This window comes from Trichoderma gamsii (assembly GCF_001481775.2).
Source record: "Trichoderma gamsii strain T6085 chromosome Unknown Scaffold_1.2, whole genome shotgun sequence".
Classification (NCBI taxonomy): Eukaryota; Fungi; Ascomycota; class Sordariomycetes; order Hypocreales; family Hypocreaceae; genus Trichoderma; species Trichoderma gamsii.
The window spans coordinates 1,713,227-1,731,702 of NW_020171338.1; the positions used below are offsets into that span (position 1 = coordinate 1,713,227).

An 18,476-nucleotide genomic window follows, 5' to 3' on the forward strand; every position below is an offset into this window, starting at 1 on the left:
TAGACAGTAGGATAAAGGCAATAGCTAATACTAAACGCTGAATGGATCGTTTAGGTCTCAACTACCAAGCGTAGTTATGAGAATTGGTTGCACGGACCACAACAGCTATGCTGTGAAGATGCTGTGAAGATGCTGTGAAGACCCGATTTGGCAAACCTAAACGCAATCGACAGGCTCACCTGCCTCCGCTCCGTAATACCGGAATGCCAAATTCAAGCTATTCCACTACCAGTATTACCAATTTCAGTCTTCGATGGAGCCCACACATGTCAAGATGGCTGCAAGATGGATGGATTCACACTGCCAAGCCGCTTACCCTAAATCTGCAGAGGGAGATGACAAGCCATCATATTCATACTAAGAGTCGATATAAAGACTCATGTTAAGTACAGGGATGGAATTACCAGTAAATAGCCGAGTTGTATCTGATCAAAGGGACTCGTAGAGATGATATCGCCGAGTCACTTATTCCAGTGCCTTCTCCATCAGATTGTCGATTTAGCTGGCTTTCAAATCACTTACCTACTCACCAGTACCACAATATTCAGCACCCCTATGCCAAGAAATCAATGTGATTACACGAATGCAAATGTCAACGCCCAGCTTTCGGTGGCCGTCGTGCCGAACCGGCTAATTTTCCCCAAGATTGGCCCAGATCATATCCCCTCTTTTCCCCAGCAAAGCGTGCGATAAGACGGCGTGCCTTGCAAGGTAAGACGCTTGGACGAAGCGCATTGCTCCTCATCATGTAACCCACTGAGACTAAAGAATCCGGGGTAAAGAGTCGTATTCGAGAGCTAATCTGTGGCTTCTCCGCACGCCGATTATCGACACCGCCTGATCCCTTTGCTTGCTCCAAGTACAGCAGAATGTTATACGCAGCGCTGAATTCACTCACGACTTCGTCAACTCTTTCTCTCTTTTACGCTCCCCTTAAAGGGCCTCCATTTGCTCATCTGTCACGTTTGCTAGTCAAGCTCCTCCAAGCATCCCATCTGTTTACCCCAGAAAAAAGACGCGATGTGACCCTGCAAACGCGTCCACGAGACGGCCGAGCAGGGACTTGCAAGAGCTAAGAGCTGTTCGCTCCCCGTCGAAAATCACCCGAACCCCCCATATCTCCACCCGCGACTCTTGTCAAGAAACCGACTTCATTCGCTCGGCTATCCCAAATTTGCCGGTTCGGCAGTTGAACCCTGCGTTTTTGCGCAAGGAAGGAAATCCTCACCTAGTAGACAGCAGTGAGCTGTCCAATGCTCCCCCGCATTTCTCCTGATAATGAGCCTGTATACATATAAAGTGAAATATGCCGAGACATTGATAATCCTCTCACCGGCTCCGAGATTTTCGGACTTGAGACCTGTCTATTTTTTCTATTAAATTCGCGGTGGCCTGTGTTGTGAGACTGAGCGCAGCGCGATCTTCTTGGTGCCACTTGCTTCTAACAGGAACATCGCTAGCCTCAGACCTGGCATCTTTTTTTTTTTTTTTTTTTTTTTCTTCCCATTTTGGCTTTTGTAGTCTATATCTGTTGATGATATTGGTGTGATTTGTCGGCGCCTCTCAACATGGATTCCAAGCTTGAAGAAGGGGCGACTGCCCAGCAAATAGACATTGATGTCGGCATCCTCAAAGATGTATGTCAACCTTCATATCGTATAAATCATCAAAGGCTAACTTCGGCTCTAGGACATCCCACCGTCCCAGGCAGGGCCCATGAGCGAAGCAGAGAAGAAGCTTCTCCGGAAACAAGACCTCCGCATCATCCCAATCTCAGCAGGCATCTACTTCCTCTGCTTCCTCGACCGCTCCAACATTGGCAACGCCAAGATCCTCAACGTCTCGACCAACGACGACCTGCAGCAGACGGCCGACATGAGCAACAAGCAGTTCAACGTCGCGCTCATGGTGTTCCTTGTCGCGTATGCCCTATTCGAGGTCCCCAGCAACATCCTTCTTAAAAAGCTGCGGCCGAGCAGGTGGCTTGCCTTTTTGATGTTTTGCTGGGGCGTCACCACCATGTGCATGGGCGCCACGCATAGCTTTGCTACTGTGACGGGTGTGCGATTCTTGCTTGGAGTGTTTGAGGCGGGCTTGTTCCCGGGACTGGTCTATTATTTGACATTTTGGTACAGACATGATGAGCGCAGTGTACGGTAAGCAGAAAATACCCTCTCTCTGTTCCAATATCTTTGCGCTCTTGAGATTTGTACTGATCATGACCATCATCAGAGTTGCATTTATTCTCGCCTCTTCGACATTGGCAGGAGCGGTAAGTCAGATCTACTGCTTAGTCTTATACCACAGTCTTGACCATATACTAAAACATATTTAGTTTGGTGGTGCTATTGCCTACGGCATTGGCCATATGAACCAAACAGCAGGCTTGGCCGGCTGGCGTTGGCTTTTCATCCTCGAAGGCATTCCATCCTGCCTATCTGCGCTTCTCGTCTTCTTCTTCCTACCAGATTACCCTGAGAGCGCCGGCTGGCTCACCGAAGCGGAGAAGGACATCGCAGTCCAACGTCTCTATCACGAGGGCAGCAAAGGCGACCATCCCAGCATGACCTGGCAAGACGCCAAATCTACGCTCACCGATTGGCGCCTGTATGCCCACTATGCCATGTACTTTGCCGTCAGCCCGCCGTTTGCGAGTCTCAGTCTCTTTGCGCCATCTATTACCAGCGGCCTCGGATATGTTGATCTGAAGGCGCAGCTCATGACTGTACCTCCTTGGGTCGTTGCCTACGGTAATCCCCCTGAATCTATTGTCTTATATTATTCAATTGTGATAGCAACAGAGAATATGGAATGCTGATGGTAATTTGTTCAACAGTCTGCCAAATCCTCGTCGCAATATCAGCTGACCGATTCAACGCCCGTGGATTGCACGCCGCCGGTTGTGCCTTGGTGGGCGCTATTGGCTTCATTGTTTCTGCCGCCCTTCCGGCAGATTCCTACAAAGCTCGTTATGGAGGCCTCATCCTTGCCACGGCAGGCTCATTCTCATCTATTCCCCCAATGCTGGGCTGGCTCACCTCGAATGTTGTCAGCACCGCATCTGTAGGCCTGGCAATTGCCATCAACGTCAGTATCGGTGGAGGTTTTGGACAGATTCCGGGTGTATGGATTTACAAAGCAGACGAGGCGAAGAAGGGCTACCCCACGGGGCATTGGACGAATGCGGGCTTCTTACTTTTCCTCGTGTTTGTGTGCCTTGGATTAAGGGTGTTTTACGGGCGTAAGAACAAGGCCTTGGTCGCTCATGGGGAGCGAGAGGGTGTGTCCGTTAGGCTCTACAAGCTTTGAAATGGGCTAGAATCTCATGGTAGTAGTTATTGGCCTATGGATTTATACCAGAATCTTGAGAATATGTTGCGGTATTTGGACTATAAGAGTCATCTAAGACAAGATGATGGTTTGAATTGTGAGCGAGCGAAGCCTTATGAAGGGTGCTTTTATATTTCGGGCTCAACTTAACACTTATAATATTGACCAATCCAGCCTCCTTAAACGCAAAAGTCATGGCACGGCATTTCTAGGGCGTCTCGCCTCTTTACGCGTGTCAAGGCCTTAGGCAGGATTAAAAATGTTGTGAAATGCCAACCATATCTGGCACCTCGAATGCCGGCTTTGCTGCCCAACTATCAAGCAGATATATATAAGTATATATAAAGGGACTGCGAAATGAATATTCACACACAGAACATTAGCAAGAGCGCTATTAATATGGGTCATCTGCAGTGTTTGTATGCACACTTTTACTTTCTTGCGTGTGAAAAATTTCTAGATTCCATGTTTTTCTGACATCCGCTTGCTTATATTCATTAGGTATATCAGGGACTCATGCAGGGTTAAAGTTGCTGTCAAATCCGATTACGTCTCGACTCTTGCTCATGGGCGCACTCTAGGATGCCCAATGCCTAATGCAGAGTTAAACATGCTGTGAAGTGTTCAACTATAAATACTATACCTCTAGAGGTATCAAGACAAAGAGTTGAAAATGCTGTGAAACAAGGGCCCTGATCCTAAAGACAACGACTATGAATAGAATCTACAACAGTGCTCAATTTACAACAGTGCTCAATTTACGAAAGTGCTCAATTTAGAAAGGCATATCAAGGTCTCACGTAAGTTTAGAAAATGCTGCAAAGTGTTCATTTGATTAAGTGCGCTATATCAAAGGGCTATTAAGAATTCTGTGCCTCTCAACGTCTTTGACTTGACTTGCTCACTGCCTGGCATCTAAACAAGTAAGGCTTCGATTTTAGGCCATCCTATTAAAGGAGAATATAAGTAGTATAGGGGACACTCGATGGCTCTTTTACACAATGCAAGGACACATGTTCTATCTATGCGCTGTATGTTTGCCTGTTCTAGCTGCTATACAAGACAGCAACAGCTATCTCCCCACCTCATTCCCACGACGCATAATGCTCCCTTGCTGAGAACTTCAGGTATCAAGGCCTCGCGCAGGATGAAAATGGCTAGGAAGCTTTACGGGAACACCGGTTGGTCACTCAATCGTCTATGTCTCTGCAGGAATTGGGGCTTCGCATAAGGTTGAAAACTGCTGTCAAGTTTCTCGATCACAGAGGAGCGTTCATTGCAGCGTAGTTATCAAGGGCTCGGGGAGGGTTAAAAATGCTGTGAACTGGGGACTTCGACACGGCTGTGTGGCACACTGCGGCACGCCTGGTTGTTATTAATACCCTTATCAAGGTCTTGCGAGGGGCTACAATTGCTGAGAAATTCTCTCTGTAAATATACCACCGGTCCATTTTTCTAGAGGGAATACGTCCGTTATTGAGAAGAAATGCCATGATATACATGCAAGAGGAGCATCTTCTATATTCAACTTGATGTTTTCCAACATGAGCGATCAACGAGATTGCTGTATCCGAATGTTCACCATAATTTGCTGGATACTCATCATTTATTGAGATTGATGGATAATTATTGTCAATCTCATTGTGTATTATTTTGAGATGTGGTAACGGTTGTATGCATAACACCACCAAAGCATTCCACGCAATAGCCTATATGTACGATATCACCCCCCCTCTTCATGCTTTTACAGTTTAGTCAAAGTGAGCATTCTTCTTCACCCATCTGCAAGTATCAAGCAGAACTGGATGAAAGCATCTGCTTTAATGTACCTTTAATGTACCTAGAACGAAAAAGGCAGCCAGCTACTGCATGGATGCCACTTGGAGATGCACCCAGCCGCTGGATACATGAATCTCAGCATTAGAAGTTCCCAAAACAGACTACCACCGGCACAGAAGCTCCGGGAGAGATGGGGATCTCACAGCACACCACTCCGTTACAAGCTAAGTTATTGGTTTCACGGAAGACAGGTCCCGTCTGGCCTCTCGATCTCTGACAAATGCACAATGTAGATCGCAAGTGGCAAATGATGGCATTGCCTCTCATCAGGTCTCGCGCGTACCTTTCAGCTATATCCGAGTTGCTTATATGGACGTAAACAACATTCTCATTTCCTTCTGCGTGAGCCGGCGATGGTGATCTGTTTCACTCTCCCTCATTGTATGGATGTAACTGTAGTATACCGTCCATGAATGGGACGGTTTGTGTATCACAAAGTCCTTTTCTAAGCCTCAGATTACTGAAGATGGCAGTCTTCCTGTCTATCTAGAGGCAATGACGTATAAGGTAGCTTCTTGAAGGGCAACAAATGCTGCAATGGCATGTGACGTCACGATGTAACTTGGTCCGGCGGGCTACCTACCACTTTGTGTCTGACATCTCAACGGCTGCAGCTTGGTCCAAGCCATGGTCATAGATAGGAGTTGCTACGCCTCAGCTCGGTCGATTCAGAGCTCTGTTGGCTGTCGCCGATCCGACAGATCATGTAGGACATGGCCGGTGTCTGGTACGAGTCACTATTTCACCTGTGTTGTCATCGCTAATTGCGTGTAACACCAATGCTGAGCTGGACGACTGGAAACAATTGATCAGATTTCCATCGATACAGTAATAGCAGCCAGTAGCTTAGTCCAGGGATTTGTAAGTCAACGTCTCGATTTATCGCGCTGCTGCAGGACCATCAATAGCGTCTGCGTGTATGGAGTACGTGTAATAACAGACGTTGAATGCATTAGGTGTAGATGACGGCCTAGACTCAGAGGCCCGCTGTGACGTCGACGCGCGGCGACTTGCTTTAGCACACATATATAGATGCTGCTAGTAGTGTAGCTAAAATGCTTGGCCGAGTTTAGCGGACCAAATAGAAGCAGCTGGGAGAAAATATTTTCTTAATGCCCTTCACCTGCTTTATCGCTTTGCTTGCTTAATGGCAGCGTGCATTGGCATGGATAAGCTCTGCGGTTGATGCATACCTACGTAGATGCAACGTAAGCGAGCCGCGCTGGTGAGAGGATCGACAGGCGCGCATAGCCAAGCCAAGGAAGCTTGTTCAGGTGGATGTTCGAGCAATTTCGAAGGATGCTTTTCGCACGCACACGAGTGCGTGTGGCATATGGCCTCTTTGTCCTCATCTTCAGATTGTAGCCATGCAGTATGCGATATAGTCTTTCGCGTAGCACCAGTTACCAGCAGCATCATTGCCTCGTACATACCAGGCAGCACCTGAGCAGCGATCTGGATCGCCCAGCTCACCGGTCTCGTGGCGTCGAGCCAAGTATCAAAATGCGGATCGGGAAAAAGCGCAGCGCCAAGCCCCCAGGTCATCGAATCAAGTTGCCAAGCGCTCGAGCCACCAGCAACACGCACGCGGCTGGGCTTTGGGCGCATGATAGAGAGGCCCAGGTCCAATCCCAGGCTGAGCGAGAGTCCCTGGCAGCTGGAGTTGGAGGCACCGGGAAAAGCGGGTTCCTTGCTTTTTGCGTCTGTTTCCTGGCCTCGGAGTCGCCTCATCCTCGTCCATCCAAACAAAAGGTTTGGGGTACCTCAAGCTCCCTCTCTGCGGGGTGAGTGCCCAGGTATCGATACCTGTTTTGATGGATAAGGTAGTTATCATAAAGAGATTATCTTGGATACTGTGCGAAGTAGATGATCGACTGCCTGTGCATGACACCATGTACTGTCATGAAGTAATTCAGGTACCTGGGGACGGTAACAGGCGACCTTTTTCTTCCCATCTCGTGCTCTCCTCTTGCCACCGCGTCCAATTTATTTTGTCCCGCGCGTTCCTCAGCAGGGCGGCTGCTAAGCTCCAAGCAGGCCCGCAGTAGCGGTAACAGCATCGCAAATGCCAGGTAATTGATCTCAGTTAAGCACGGAGTACTCCGGTGGCTGGCGGTTTAGCTGTAAGCCGGTGTTTGAATCGGCAAGCCTCTGCGCGATCCGCCCGGGTCTCGACCCGAATGCCTGTCATGACTTCAATGCCTGGCACTGCCTAACAGGCAATGCGGCGGATCTTGCTGCAGCACCAGCAGCCACTAGGCCTGCCAGCCACTGCCAGCCAGCTCCTTGGAGCCGCTGCGCGCGCCAATGCCGCAGCAGGAATACGGCATGCATGCTTAGGCACATGCATAGGCGGTCCTGTCAACTCCGCGTCAGTGTCGCATCTATCTTGTTTTTTGCTCTCATTGTCTGCATGCAGATGGGAAATTGAATGTAACCCCCAGCTCACTCCTTCTGGCTTCTTTACTACCTGTGCAGGTAGGGCCTGGCTGTACGTGTAGGCACGGCCAAGGTTTTTCGTAGTGCAGAGTAAAGCTACATGTATGGTATCATTTCAGCACGTAGCAGGGAATATCGTCATCAGTGCAGGCAGCAAGGCGAAGTTGAAGTCAAAAGTAAGAATGGCACGGACATGGAGACAAAAAGAAAATCACAACATGCGTCTGCGTAGCTTTGTTAACTTATCTTTTATTCTTATTCCCTCCGTTCTTTTCCTCGTTCCTCTCTTCCTTCTTTTCCCTTCTCCTCCTCAACTTGATTTTCCCCCTCGATTCAACAAAATCAGCTGCCGACAAAAATACAGGGACAAGCACTAAGAAATTCTCCACCACTGGCCCTTCTAGCCTATTCCAGGCCCGTACGTCACTTCCATCCACTTGAAATTACCGTCCCGGCCGCCTTTGTCCTCCCAAGGCCATCACTAATAAGTCGCTACACGCCTACCTGACCTTCTTCCCATTAGTCTGCCCCAGCTACTCTCTTCTCTTCTTTCCCCCCTTCCATTTCCGTTTACTTGAACCATCGCCAGCGAATACATTTCCGTTTCTCGATCCAAGCAGATTTGTCTGCTTCAGCCCAGCGTCACCTTCTGACGTAGATACCTTGTCCACCCAGCAAAGACAAAGAGAAAAAAAAGAGAAAACCCACTACTGCTGCTGGCAAACTTATTTCAAAACCCCGCACCTTCGCGCCAAACACGCTCGTCATTTCACGACAGCGAGCCGGAATCAGACGCTGCGCTACCTGTTAAAATTCTCTCAAACTTGTACTGCTTTCACGATACAATCTGAGATTGTATTCTTTCCCCCCCCCTTTTTTTTTTAAAAAAAAAAGAAAAAACCGCTGGCTATAAAAAAAGCACATAGAGGAACAAGACTTTTGAATCCGGCAGCAAAGAATTAATCAGCATATTCCAACCCGCGTCTTTCACCACGCCGTCGCTCGATAGCGGCGTCTCTTGGCAGCCATGTCTACTATTCAACAGATCAAGAATTTCATCCGCCACGGTATGACCATATTCCAGCATCATAGTCATAATGGGACAACGATCGCTCAAATGTTCAGAAAGTGGCAGGCTGTTTTGGCTGACAAAGTTGAACTCTAGGCAAACAAGCTCGTGTCGGCAATTTTAACGAAGAGCCGCAAAAGAATGACACCCCTCAGTCGATACCACACCCGCCCCCGGAGAAAACTGTAGCAACAGGTCCCGTATATGGCAAACCCGCCGGACACCAGGAGCCCCTGTCAGCCTACTCGGAAGCTCCCAACGATCAGCAGAACCGAGCCGCACAGGCAGGCAATGCCGCAGCCCACCATGTCGAGCCGGCTCAGCAGGCTAATGGTACCAAGGGCAGGAGGGTAGACGAGGCGAACCTGGCTCAAATTGTCGCTGAAGAAAATGCCAGCAAGGGAAAGTTCCCGAAATACCCTGACCTAGATCGATGGGAGCTCCTGGAGAAAATGGGCGATGGTGCCTTCAGCAATGTTTATCGTGCGCGCGATCTGACCGGAGAGCATGGCGAGGTTGCCATCAAAGTCGTTCGCAAGTATGAGATGAATCGTATGCAAGTAAGTTGAGGCAATTCTTCATTTTTATCCTTGTTGTTGCTTTTCTTTTGTCACCGTGACATCCCATTTTCTTTAACTCTCGTTCCGTCAATGTCGTTTCTTGCGTCTCATCCCGCTCTTACCAACCACGGAGAGGGGTTTCCCCTAAAATAGGGAAATAAACATTTACATCCAGACTTTCAAAAGATTCCAAAAGCTGCAGAGGTGCGAAATCTTATTTCCTATAGTCACACTTTTGGCCCCTTTAATCTAGGGTGCACAGAAACGCTGCCAGTAGTTGTGGCATCGGATACAAGGAGAGAATTTTTGAGAAGTCACTGATGCTAACATCTAGCTAGCGCTCGAATATTTTGAAAGAGGTTCAGATCATGCGTCAGCTTGACCACCCCAACATCGTCAAGCTCATTGAATTTTCCGAATCCAAGCAGTACTACTACATTGTGCTGGAGCTGGCCCCCGGTGGCGAGCTGTTCCACCAGATCGTACGACTGACCTACTTCAGCGAAGAGCTGTCTCGCCATGTCATCGTCCGAGTGGCCAGAGCGCTGGAGTACCTGCACGAGGAGAAGGGCGTTGTCCATCGGTAAGTTCTCTTTCAGCAGTCCCCCATTCCCATTTCTAAGCAAGCTATGGTGATGGGTGGGACAGGGGTAGTCCCACCTTGACGTCATACTCGCCCTTGCCCAAACAGGCTTTTGCTGACACATGCATTGCAGCGACATCAAGCCTGAGAACATCCTATTCAACCCGATACCCGTCATTCCCTCCAAGCACCCAAAACCTAAGCAGCCAGGAGATGAGGACAAGGTCGATGAGGGGGAGTTCATCCCTGGATATGGAGGTGGCGGCATTGGCGAAATCAAGATTGCCGACTTTGGCCTCTCCAAGATTGTGTGGGAAACACAAACCATGACACCCTGCGGTACCGTTGGCTACACTGCACCCGAGATCGTCAAGGATGAGAGATATTCCAAGTCGGTTGATATGTGGGCACTTGGCTGTGTTCTCTACACGTTACTATGTGGCTTCCCGCCTTTCTACGACGAAAGTATCGAAGTCCTGACCGAAAAGGTTGCCAAGGGCCAATACACCTTCCTGTCGCCTTGGTGGGACGACATTTCCGAATCTGCCAAGGATTTGATCAGCCACCTATTGACAGTGGACCCCGAGAAGCGTTACACCATCAGAGAGTTCCTCGCTCACCCATGGATCCAAGAAGTAGGACCAACCCCTAAAACAGAAAAGAGACCCGATATGCCGCTCAAGCCATTTGCAACCGCCCAATTCGAGGAAGTTGGAAAGAAGTACGATTTCCGATCGCCTGCAGCCGTCAACCTCCGTGAAGTTTTCGATGTTAGTTACGCTGTTCATCGTCAAGGAGAGGAAGAAATGAGACGGGCCCAGATCGGAGCACGAGCCGGAGGTGCTGGTCGACCTCTGGGCGGTCTCAACGAAGAAGACGAAGAGGAGGAGGAAGAGGAAGATGATGCCGATAGCATGGACATCGATAAGGATACCAACAGCAAAACTCAGGCTCTAGAGCAGAGGATGCAAAGGGCCAATATCCAAGACCACGATAATACTCATACTCGTGGCCGTGAGCGAGAGCGAGCCACTAATGAGAAGGGCTACGGGCAGCATTCGGCGGCCGTGACCGCTGCTGCACGACAGCAAGTGCGTGAGCGACAGCGACAAAAGGGCGCATTTGAGCTCAATTTGGACAACGCAACGCTGCTGGGCAAGCGAGGCAAGAAGATTCCCGTCATGGGAGCGTAGAAGCTCAATGTGGCTGAGAGATCGAAGCCCGCAACACCAGAAGATAGAGCTGCTGTCGATGGGATCTTTGCCGCCGACTTGTCACCCATCTCAAGCGAGTCCCTCAGGCGGGGGACGTCGCCGCCTCGCGTGGATGAGGCCTTTATAAGCGACATTATGCGACCAAGCATGACGAGCGCATTTTATGACAAGGAAAATATGCCCGTCGGCTCAGACAAAGACGCATGCGGGCTTGATGCCATTATGGGAGGCGTATTGGAGTAACGAGGGAAATAGGAGGGAAATGTTTTGAGCGTGTTTTTAAAATCTTTAATTTTGTACCCAGCTTCTTGTATCTTGTAGATCAAAGAAATAAGAGGCCTAAAGAGCAATACTATTGTCGGGACAGTATAAGGAGGAATCATGGCTGATACATGGGTAAGGGAGTTTTTGGTATGTTGAGAGCATGATTTATAATTCTTTGCTAGGCTATTTGCTGTGAAAATTGAATTTTCGTACAGAGAAACGGTACGTAGTTAATCCACGTGTGAAAAAATTTAATTATCATGCACAATATTTTTATACACAATTAAAACTAGCAATAACCGCGGTAACAGCGGTAACAGCAGCAGCAGTAGGAGTAGTAATAGCTATAACATAGTCACAACAGAAGAATTAGGTTGGAATACTTTGCCCTAAGTTTAGTTCTGTCACACCATATCTTGCTATTCCTTTCAATAAGATTCATATTGCTGCACATGTGCTCCATACTATCTATTCATTCACTCAAGTCTCCGCTCAGGAGAAGAAAGGAGAGAGAGGCAAAAAACCAAAGCTTCATCAAATAGGTGGGTGGGTAGTTGGGCATTGAGACTAGCAATGCACTCCACCCCCTTTTCTGTTTCTATTGTACAGTACAGTAAACTATCAATCTATGGGGTATGGATATTGTTGAGCCTGTTTTATTCCAGTGGCCTTGAGAGAAAAGGAAAATAAAAGAGTAGAAAAAAGTAGGAAAAGAAAATCCTGATGTGTCTGTTTGTTGTAGTTTCATTGTTTGTCGACTTCTGTTGACTTGCTTGCTTCTCTTCCTCTTCAATTACCATGACATCATATCTCTTCCTGTCCTTCTTCCTTTCCTCCATTCAATGTCATTTAATAATCAGAAAAACAAAGCAGGGGAATTAAAAAGGAGGCCCCTTGCGTCATGTATGCATGTCGTGCATAATCCCCTTGCCTGCCATATCCGGTATCCATCAAATCGTGTCCAATCTTGGCACAGAAAAAACAAGACAAAAATGAAAACTCCGTTGTTTCAGAATAGAGAGAGAAGAAATAAAATGAGATGAAATGTAAAAGACAGCGAGACAAGGTGTAAAATCTGGTATGGCCTGGAGAAAAGAAACAAAGTAAAGTAAAGAAAAGTTTGGTCAAGTTGATATCTCGTCAATTTAGATGGTAGCCCCCAGTAGATAAAAACGACAAAAAGAACAGAATTAGATTGCCAGAATCCGTGGATTTGGATCGTTTGTTAGTCTGGCTCTAAGGTTCGTGTTTGTACTGGCCAATAAAGTAGACGTGAAGTTGGTATAAATGTGAGTCCAAACGCTGTAAAATCGCTCTTTGTGCGAGTGTGTGTATCTCAAACGCTCAGGTAGCGCATAATAAAGGAAATTCGTGTTCATTTGATTCATATCCACGGTCTTACGTCGCGGGAACGAGTTGATAGCGTTCTCCTTGGCGTAGGCGGAGGACCTAACGGTTGGACAAAAGGCGTCGAGTCGGAGGGAGAGAGAGGCATAAAGTGATGGAAATTCTGATGATAGTTCTGATGATAGTTCTGATGATAGTTCTGATGATAGTTCTGATGATAGTTCTGATGGTAGTTCTGATGGTAGTTCTGGTGATAGTTCTGGTGATAGTTTTGATGATAGTTCTGGTGATAGTTTTGATGATAATTCGTAAACGGCGGCGGTGCCATGGCTGTGGTGGGCGACATGAATGTGGTGGGCGACATGAATGGAGAAGCAAGAAGGAATTGCGGTGACATGCCGTCGGTGGAACCAGAAAATCCTGAATCGGAAGTCGCCGGCGAGTTGAATGAAGGTACCATTAGTGGGCGGAAGCTCGATATCCGCTTGGTGACCCTACGGAGAGATGGCGGCGTGGTGCTGTTCTCAGATTCTGAAAAATCCGAGTCGTGAAGGCTCTGGCGGGTCTGGCTCTGGCTGTAGTTGTAGTTGTAGCTATTGGCAAAGTTGTGGCTTTGGCTGCGGCCATGGGAGTTGTTGAGGCTGTAACGGCTGGTAGACGTCCTAGCCCTCGGTCGTTGAACCGGCACGCTTGGGACATCATTCTGCCAGTCCATTAACCCGTCCATTAATCCGTCCATTAACCCGCCATCACTTGGGACGTCGAGGCCGGCAGCAGAAAATAGAGGTAGAGTCTCAGGATACGAGAGAGTAAAGGGGATCCAGAAGGATCGATTAATAATGTCTTTGGCGCGTTCCGGAGTAAAGCGCTGTATCGGATCCGTTGGCGGGACCTCGGCCATGCGCTTCAAGATCCAGACCAAGTATCGTGCATAGATGGCCTGGCGCTCGGTGGACGAGTTGTGTAGGCGAGAGACATAGCTGCGAGCAATGGTGTTGGCGATACTAGGCAGCGTCACCATGCTCGCCTGGCCAGGGCCAACGCGCACTCGCTCCAGCGCCTCGAAGCCGTTCTTCATGAACTTGATGCACACGGGGCATGTGCGGCCGCTGGCGACGCGCACGCTGAAGCCATCGGGATTGTCGGGCAATGGTGTCATGCCCTTGGCCAGCGCCCAGCAGCGAATGGCTTCCTTGGACTCTTCGGGACAGGTGATGCTGATGTGGTCGGGAAAGTAGGAGCGGTAGCCGTAGTAGATGAGGGCGGCGGTACCGCAGACGGCGTAGGGAATGTGGTCAAAGAGGCGGCCGACGCACTCGATGACCTCGTTGACGGTGTCGACGTCCATCATGGCGACGGCGTTTCGTTTGATTTCGGATCCGGATCCGGACTCGGGTTCGATGGCGACTGCGTTTGCGTTTGCGTTTGCGATCAATTCACGCGGATGCTGATGGTTGGTTCTGGGGACAATGCTGGCGTAAGAGCTTCTGGCCACCGTCCACTGCCAGCACCACCGCGGCCACCACGTCGTCGGTTGGTAATTGTGGTGGTAACGGTGGTGATGGTGGTGGAAGCGAAGGAGTCGAAGACGCACACGCAGATTTAGGTCGAGTCCTAGGCCTACTACGGTACGTACGAGTTATAGTGGCCGTAACCAGTAGCCGTTGGGACTGCCAACAGTTCCTTCTGTTGACTGCCGATTACTGGTGTATGGAGGATTAAGGTAGTAACGGTGGTATTCGAGGAATTCGCATCAGCCGACGCACGAGATGCCGGCGCCCCAGACTGCGGAGCAGGGGAGGATGGGCGATGATGCGATGCTATTTTTTTTGTCCTTTGTTGTGGTGGCTCCTGCAGGTGCAGGTGATGGCAGCGACGATGACAGCAGCGGCGGCAAACAGGGGCTCGTGGCGGATCTCCTGCGTTAACCGATGCCGCGGCCACAGCGCTATCGTGTAAATGCCGTCGAGGGCCTCGAGGGTAGAAGTACGAGGATGGGTGAGTGCGTGGTACGCGCATGGAAGAGGCCGTCGCCCATAGAGGGCGCAGCGGACGGCAATGGGACACTCGCGCAGGAATCGCCAGCAGCGCAATTCATGGGCGACGAGACAGAGAATTGAAGCGGACGTCGAAGTTGAAGAAAATGGAAGCGTGAATGCTGCGCCGCGACCCCTGCAGCTGCAGCCACTGACACACTGTATACATAGCACTGAGAACTTACAAGCATCAGGCCCAATCCACAAGCCTGCTGCCGGACCCAGACTTGCGATTCGCTCGCCGTCGTTTGAAAAGTGCACGCTTACAAACACGAAGCAGCGCGAATAGGTCCTCGTCGCCAGCCTCTAGTGCTGCCACTGGTCAACGCGTCCAATCCGCGCAGCGCATACGCATCACAGTGCCACGACCGCGTTTACGATTATGGCGTTTGGCGTTGCCAGCCACAGCTGATGATATTAATTCGACATTCTTCCAATTTCTGATTGCTGTTGGTGCGCCGCCGCTCATGCACCTGCTGGGGGAGGGCTCCGCTGAAATGCCTGCTGCTGCAACCGCTAAAGAGTGCTAGCAGATGGAGACGGGAATTGCTGCCCGGCATTAGCACTCGCATGCAGTTCCATCTTTATACATAAGTGCCGTAACCGTCCAACTGCCTAACTAATTTCTCAAATGTCTCTCTTTTTCTTTGATTTCCCTGCTTTGCCGCGTCTTCTTCTTGTCTTCTTCCTCTTCTTCTTCGGGCTGCATCTGCATCTGCATCTGCATTTGCATTTGCATTTGCATTTGCATTTTGCATCCGCGTCTGTCGCACTCAGCGCTGCTAGTCCAGTACTAGCTGCGGTGCGCAGTTAGTGGCTGCAGCCAGCTCAGTAACTCCTCTGTAGCAAGCTGGGGCTCCTCAGCACCGTCTGCACTGCATATCCACCGCCGCATCCACCAAAAAAGGCCGGGATGAATCAGCGTCCAACGAGCCCGTCATCTGAGACTGTGGCCTGTCGCTGCTGGGGCGCCGCCGTGGGGCCTCCTCGCCTCTATCCTATCCGCTGTCCGCCAGGCTTCAATCCCTGTGGCGCCTCCACGGGCCTGCGAGACACACCGCACGTCTGTCCACTGATTGGGGACCCCGGCCGCAGCGTGTTTGCCAGGGCTCATGCGCGCCTCTTCTTCAGGGGACAAATCAAGACAACATGACATGAAGGAGGGGTCGAGCCCGAGGGGTCGACTTGTACTTGTGAGGGCTGAGACCGCTTATTCTTGTTTGAGCCCAATCGAACCAAGCACCGGCTGATGCCAAAATTTGCCCGTGTGACTGATGCCAAGCTGCATCACAGTCCCCAAGCGAGACCGTAGATGGCGTGGGATTTGTGCTGCCCTGTCTTGAGCAAGTGGCAAACGAAAGAAACGTAATGTGTCTTATTTTTTCTTTGTAGTACTAAGTAATATGTGATCACTTCTTCCTTTGAGTTGTTGGTACGGCTTTCGTTGGGCATTCAACATGTGCGAGTGTGAGGGTGTGTACATGTAGGTGCGTAGGCATACCGACTTGTACCTTATGGAATGGCGTTGCGCAAAGCACTCACACGCGGGATACACCGACTTATACGGAATGGATCAACAGCTTCATGCTGCCTTTGGAAGCAGCTGCTTTTGCGTGAGTAAAACTTGCAGGGTATTGTTCCATCCTTGTCATTTGATTTTTCATATGCGTTCCCTCAGTAAGTAGATGCTTCCGCCGCCGAGCAGTTACGCTCTCTTCGTGTCTACAGCTACGATAGTTTTCTGTCCTCGCAGCATATTGATATAAGGTGGAGAAAGCTATCAAGCATCCCAGATATAAGTAGCCAGGGCTATTGCTATTGTTAATGCTGCTACTTTAAAATGCATATAACGATTTATACCTGTACCAAGAGACAAAGAGAGGCGACATCGTCAGCAGTAAATTTTTCATCAAAAAAAGGTAGTGACATGCCCGTGGATCGTGCTGCCCGAGTACGGCTTCAAGCCCTCAGGTGCAGGGGTCCAAGGTCGAAATCCCAATGTAACGAAACAGATGCCACCGCCCAAGCACGTAACGACGTGGAGGCACCAGCACGTAACGGACCTCTTCCCGCTCCCGAAACAGTAAGTCAATGCTCAGAATTTTTTCTTCTTGCTAGAAATATTCCTACAATTAAATTTCTGCGGTCTACTTTGTCTCCTGTGACGCTTTGCTGTTCCCTCTCTTACGAAAGCGAGTAACACCATACGCACGCGGACACTACTACTATTCGCTCATGGTCACGCAACAACCCCCATATGACCAGCCACCGCCCCAACATATATCAGCATGTTGTCTGATACACCGTCACCGCCCTTAGGACCCGTCGTGTCATTCCAAGCTTCATTTTAGCAGCAGCTTAAGTTTTATTTTTATTTGTTAAACGCAAAAATTACGGTCCTGTTCCTAAGTATTTCCCAAGTGCTGCCCAACTACCACCACCTTTGTTATATGCAGTAGCAGTAGCTTCAAGTAGTGCGAAAAGAGCCGCGGTAATGGTTGCTCTCCCTAGTTTGATCCTCCCTTATAACTCCTCCTCCGTCTCCATCTGATCCTCACTTGATTGGGCTGCCGCTCCCAGAGCCCCGTTCTTCTTTGGCATCGTCGCCTCCTTGTCAATCATCTGCCTCGACACCGACACAATGTTGTCCTCAATCAGCTCCTGGCCCACATCCTCCAAGTGCTTCTTGGGATCCAGCTTGCCAACGTAGCGGGTCTTGAGCTGCTCCTTGGTCAGCTCAGTCTCCTCCTTGACTCTCTTCTCATAGCCATCTGCCAGGCTGACTAGTCTTTCCAGACGCTCCTTGTTCTTCTGTCCCTCTGTCCGGAAATCATCCATTTCTAGAGCTTCCGTCCATACGTGCTTGTGGAGGTTCATGAGCATATTCTCTTCTAGTGCTGTCTTGCGGTAGTTGATGCCAATCGAGTAGTAGTGCCGGTTGAGTCCGTGGATCAAAGCCTGGATGGACGGCTTGTTCAAGTGGCCCAGGTTACTTGTGCTCTGTCTGGGCTCCTGACCCATCATGAGTAGTTGTGGGTTGATGAGTCGGAAAGCATCAATGACGACCTTGCCTTTTACAGACTGTATAGGATCGACAACGACAGCCACTGCACGGGGATTCAGTTGCTCAAACGACTGCTGAGTATTGATATCAACAGAAGAGAGCCAGCAGCCAAATCCAGGATGCGAGTGGTACCATCCGACGACAGCCTCTGGTCTATACGCCTCCGTTAGCTACAGTCATGACATGATTTGACCTTCTCCTTCCGAGATCTTCCAGGCCAGCCATATACGGTTCTAAGCAGCTTACCTTCCAGTTTGCCGCAGCATATCCATCATCTTGGTCTGAAATACGGGATCGACGGCTTCAACACTGACACCTGTTCCACTCTGGGGCATGGCAAACACGTCCATGACCTTGACTGTGAAATCATCGACGAACTCGCCCAGCATGAGACCCATGACTTCCATCGGCACACCTGCTCGGCCGTGTCGGAGCATCTTCAGCAGGGCTAAGGATGAGATGTAGACTGTCTCTGAGTTATCGATCAAGCTAATGTTGTCCTGTAATGACGACACCCATTAGCCACAAATCACGCAGTTGATTTCGGTCATGCAGCTTGCTCCAGCTGGAGGGGATATAGCTGCGTCCAAGCAATGCAATTCCAGCTGATCCAAAGCTTACCGTGCCTGGAGTAACTCCTCCCAAACCCATGCCACCGCCGCCCAACAAGTTCCTGAATCGCTCCATGTTCAAGGCCGTGATATGTGCTTGTGGCTATTGGCGTAGATGAT

The 18,476-nt window shown here is 49.6% G+C and overlaps 6 protein-coding genes across 6 annotated transcripts; 3 read left to right on the top strand and 3 right to left on the bottom strand.

Moving 5' to 3' along the window:
* Nucleotides 1-1,568: 1,568 nt before the first annotated feature.
* TGAM01_v200514 (hypothetical protein) lies at nucleotides 1,569-3,309 on the top strand (the record flags this gene model as incomplete). The annotated part of the gene is made up of 5 exons (XM_018806120.1): nucleotides 1,569-1,637; nucleotides 1,690-2,156; nucleotides 2,233-2,272; nucleotides 2,336-2,750; nucleotides 2,837-3,309. The coding sequence occupies 5 exons, from the start codon at nucleotides 1,569-1,571 to the stop codon at nucleotides 3,307-3,309; spliced, it is 1,464 nt and encodes a 487-aa protein (XP_018660601.1).
* Nucleotides 3,310-6,048: 2,739 nt separating this feature from the next.
* Nucleotides 6,049-6,777, bottom strand: TGAM01_v200515 (hypothetical protein; the record flags this gene model as incomplete). The annotated part of the gene is made up of 2 exons (XM_018806119.1): nucleotides 6,049-6,080; nucleotides 6,363-6,777. The coding sequence occupies 2 exons, from the start codon at nucleotides 6,775-6,777 to the stop codon at nucleotides 6,049-6,051; spliced, it is 447 nt and encodes a 148-aa protein (XP_018660600.1).
* Nucleotides 6,778-8,635: 1,858 nt separating this feature from the next.
* TGAM01_v200516 (serine/threonine-protein kinase srk1) lies at nucleotides 8,636-9,246 on the top strand (the record flags this gene model as incomplete). Its single annotated transcript, XM_018806118.2, has 2 exons — nucleotides 8,636-8,675; nucleotides 8,774-9,246. The coding sequence occupies 2 exons, from the start codon at nucleotides 8,636-8,638 to the stop codon at nucleotides 9,244-9,246; spliced, it is 513 nt and encodes a 170-aa protein (XP_018660599.2).
* Nucleotides 9,247-10,626: 1,380 nt separating this feature from the next.
* TGAM01_v200517 (CAMK/CAMK1/CAMK1-RCK protein kinase) lies at nucleotides 10,627-11,013 on the top strand (the record flags this gene model as incomplete). The annotated part of the gene is made up of 1 exon (XM_024548570.1): nucleotides 10,627-11,013. One exon carries the CDS (start codon nucleotides 10,627-10,629, stop codon nucleotides 11,011-11,013), a length of 387 nt encoding a protein of 128 aa, XP_024406785.1.
* A 1,669-nt stretch (nucleotides 11,014-12,682) lies between these two features.
* Nucleotides 12,683-13,996, bottom strand: TGAM01_v200518 (hypothetical protein; the record flags this gene model as incomplete). The annotated part of the gene is made up of 1 exon (XM_018806117.1): nucleotides 12,683-13,996. One exon carries the CDS (start codon nucleotides 13,994-13,996, stop codon nucleotides 12,683-12,685), a length of 1,314 nt encoding a protein of 437 aa, XP_018660598.1.
* Nucleotides 13,997-17,204: 3,208 nt separating this feature from the next.
* Nucleotides 17,205-18,432, bottom strand: TGAM01_v200519 (Mov34/MPN/PAD-1 family protein; the record flags this gene model as incomplete). The annotated part of the gene is made up of 3 exons (XM_018806116.1): nucleotides 17,205-17,898; nucleotides 17,992-18,245; nucleotides 18,367-18,432. 3 exons carry the CDS (start codon nucleotides 18,430-18,432, stop codon nucleotides 17,205-17,207), a joined length of 1,014 nt encoding a protein of 337 aa, XP_018660597.1.
* Nucleotides 18,433-18,476: the final 44 nt, after the last annotated feature.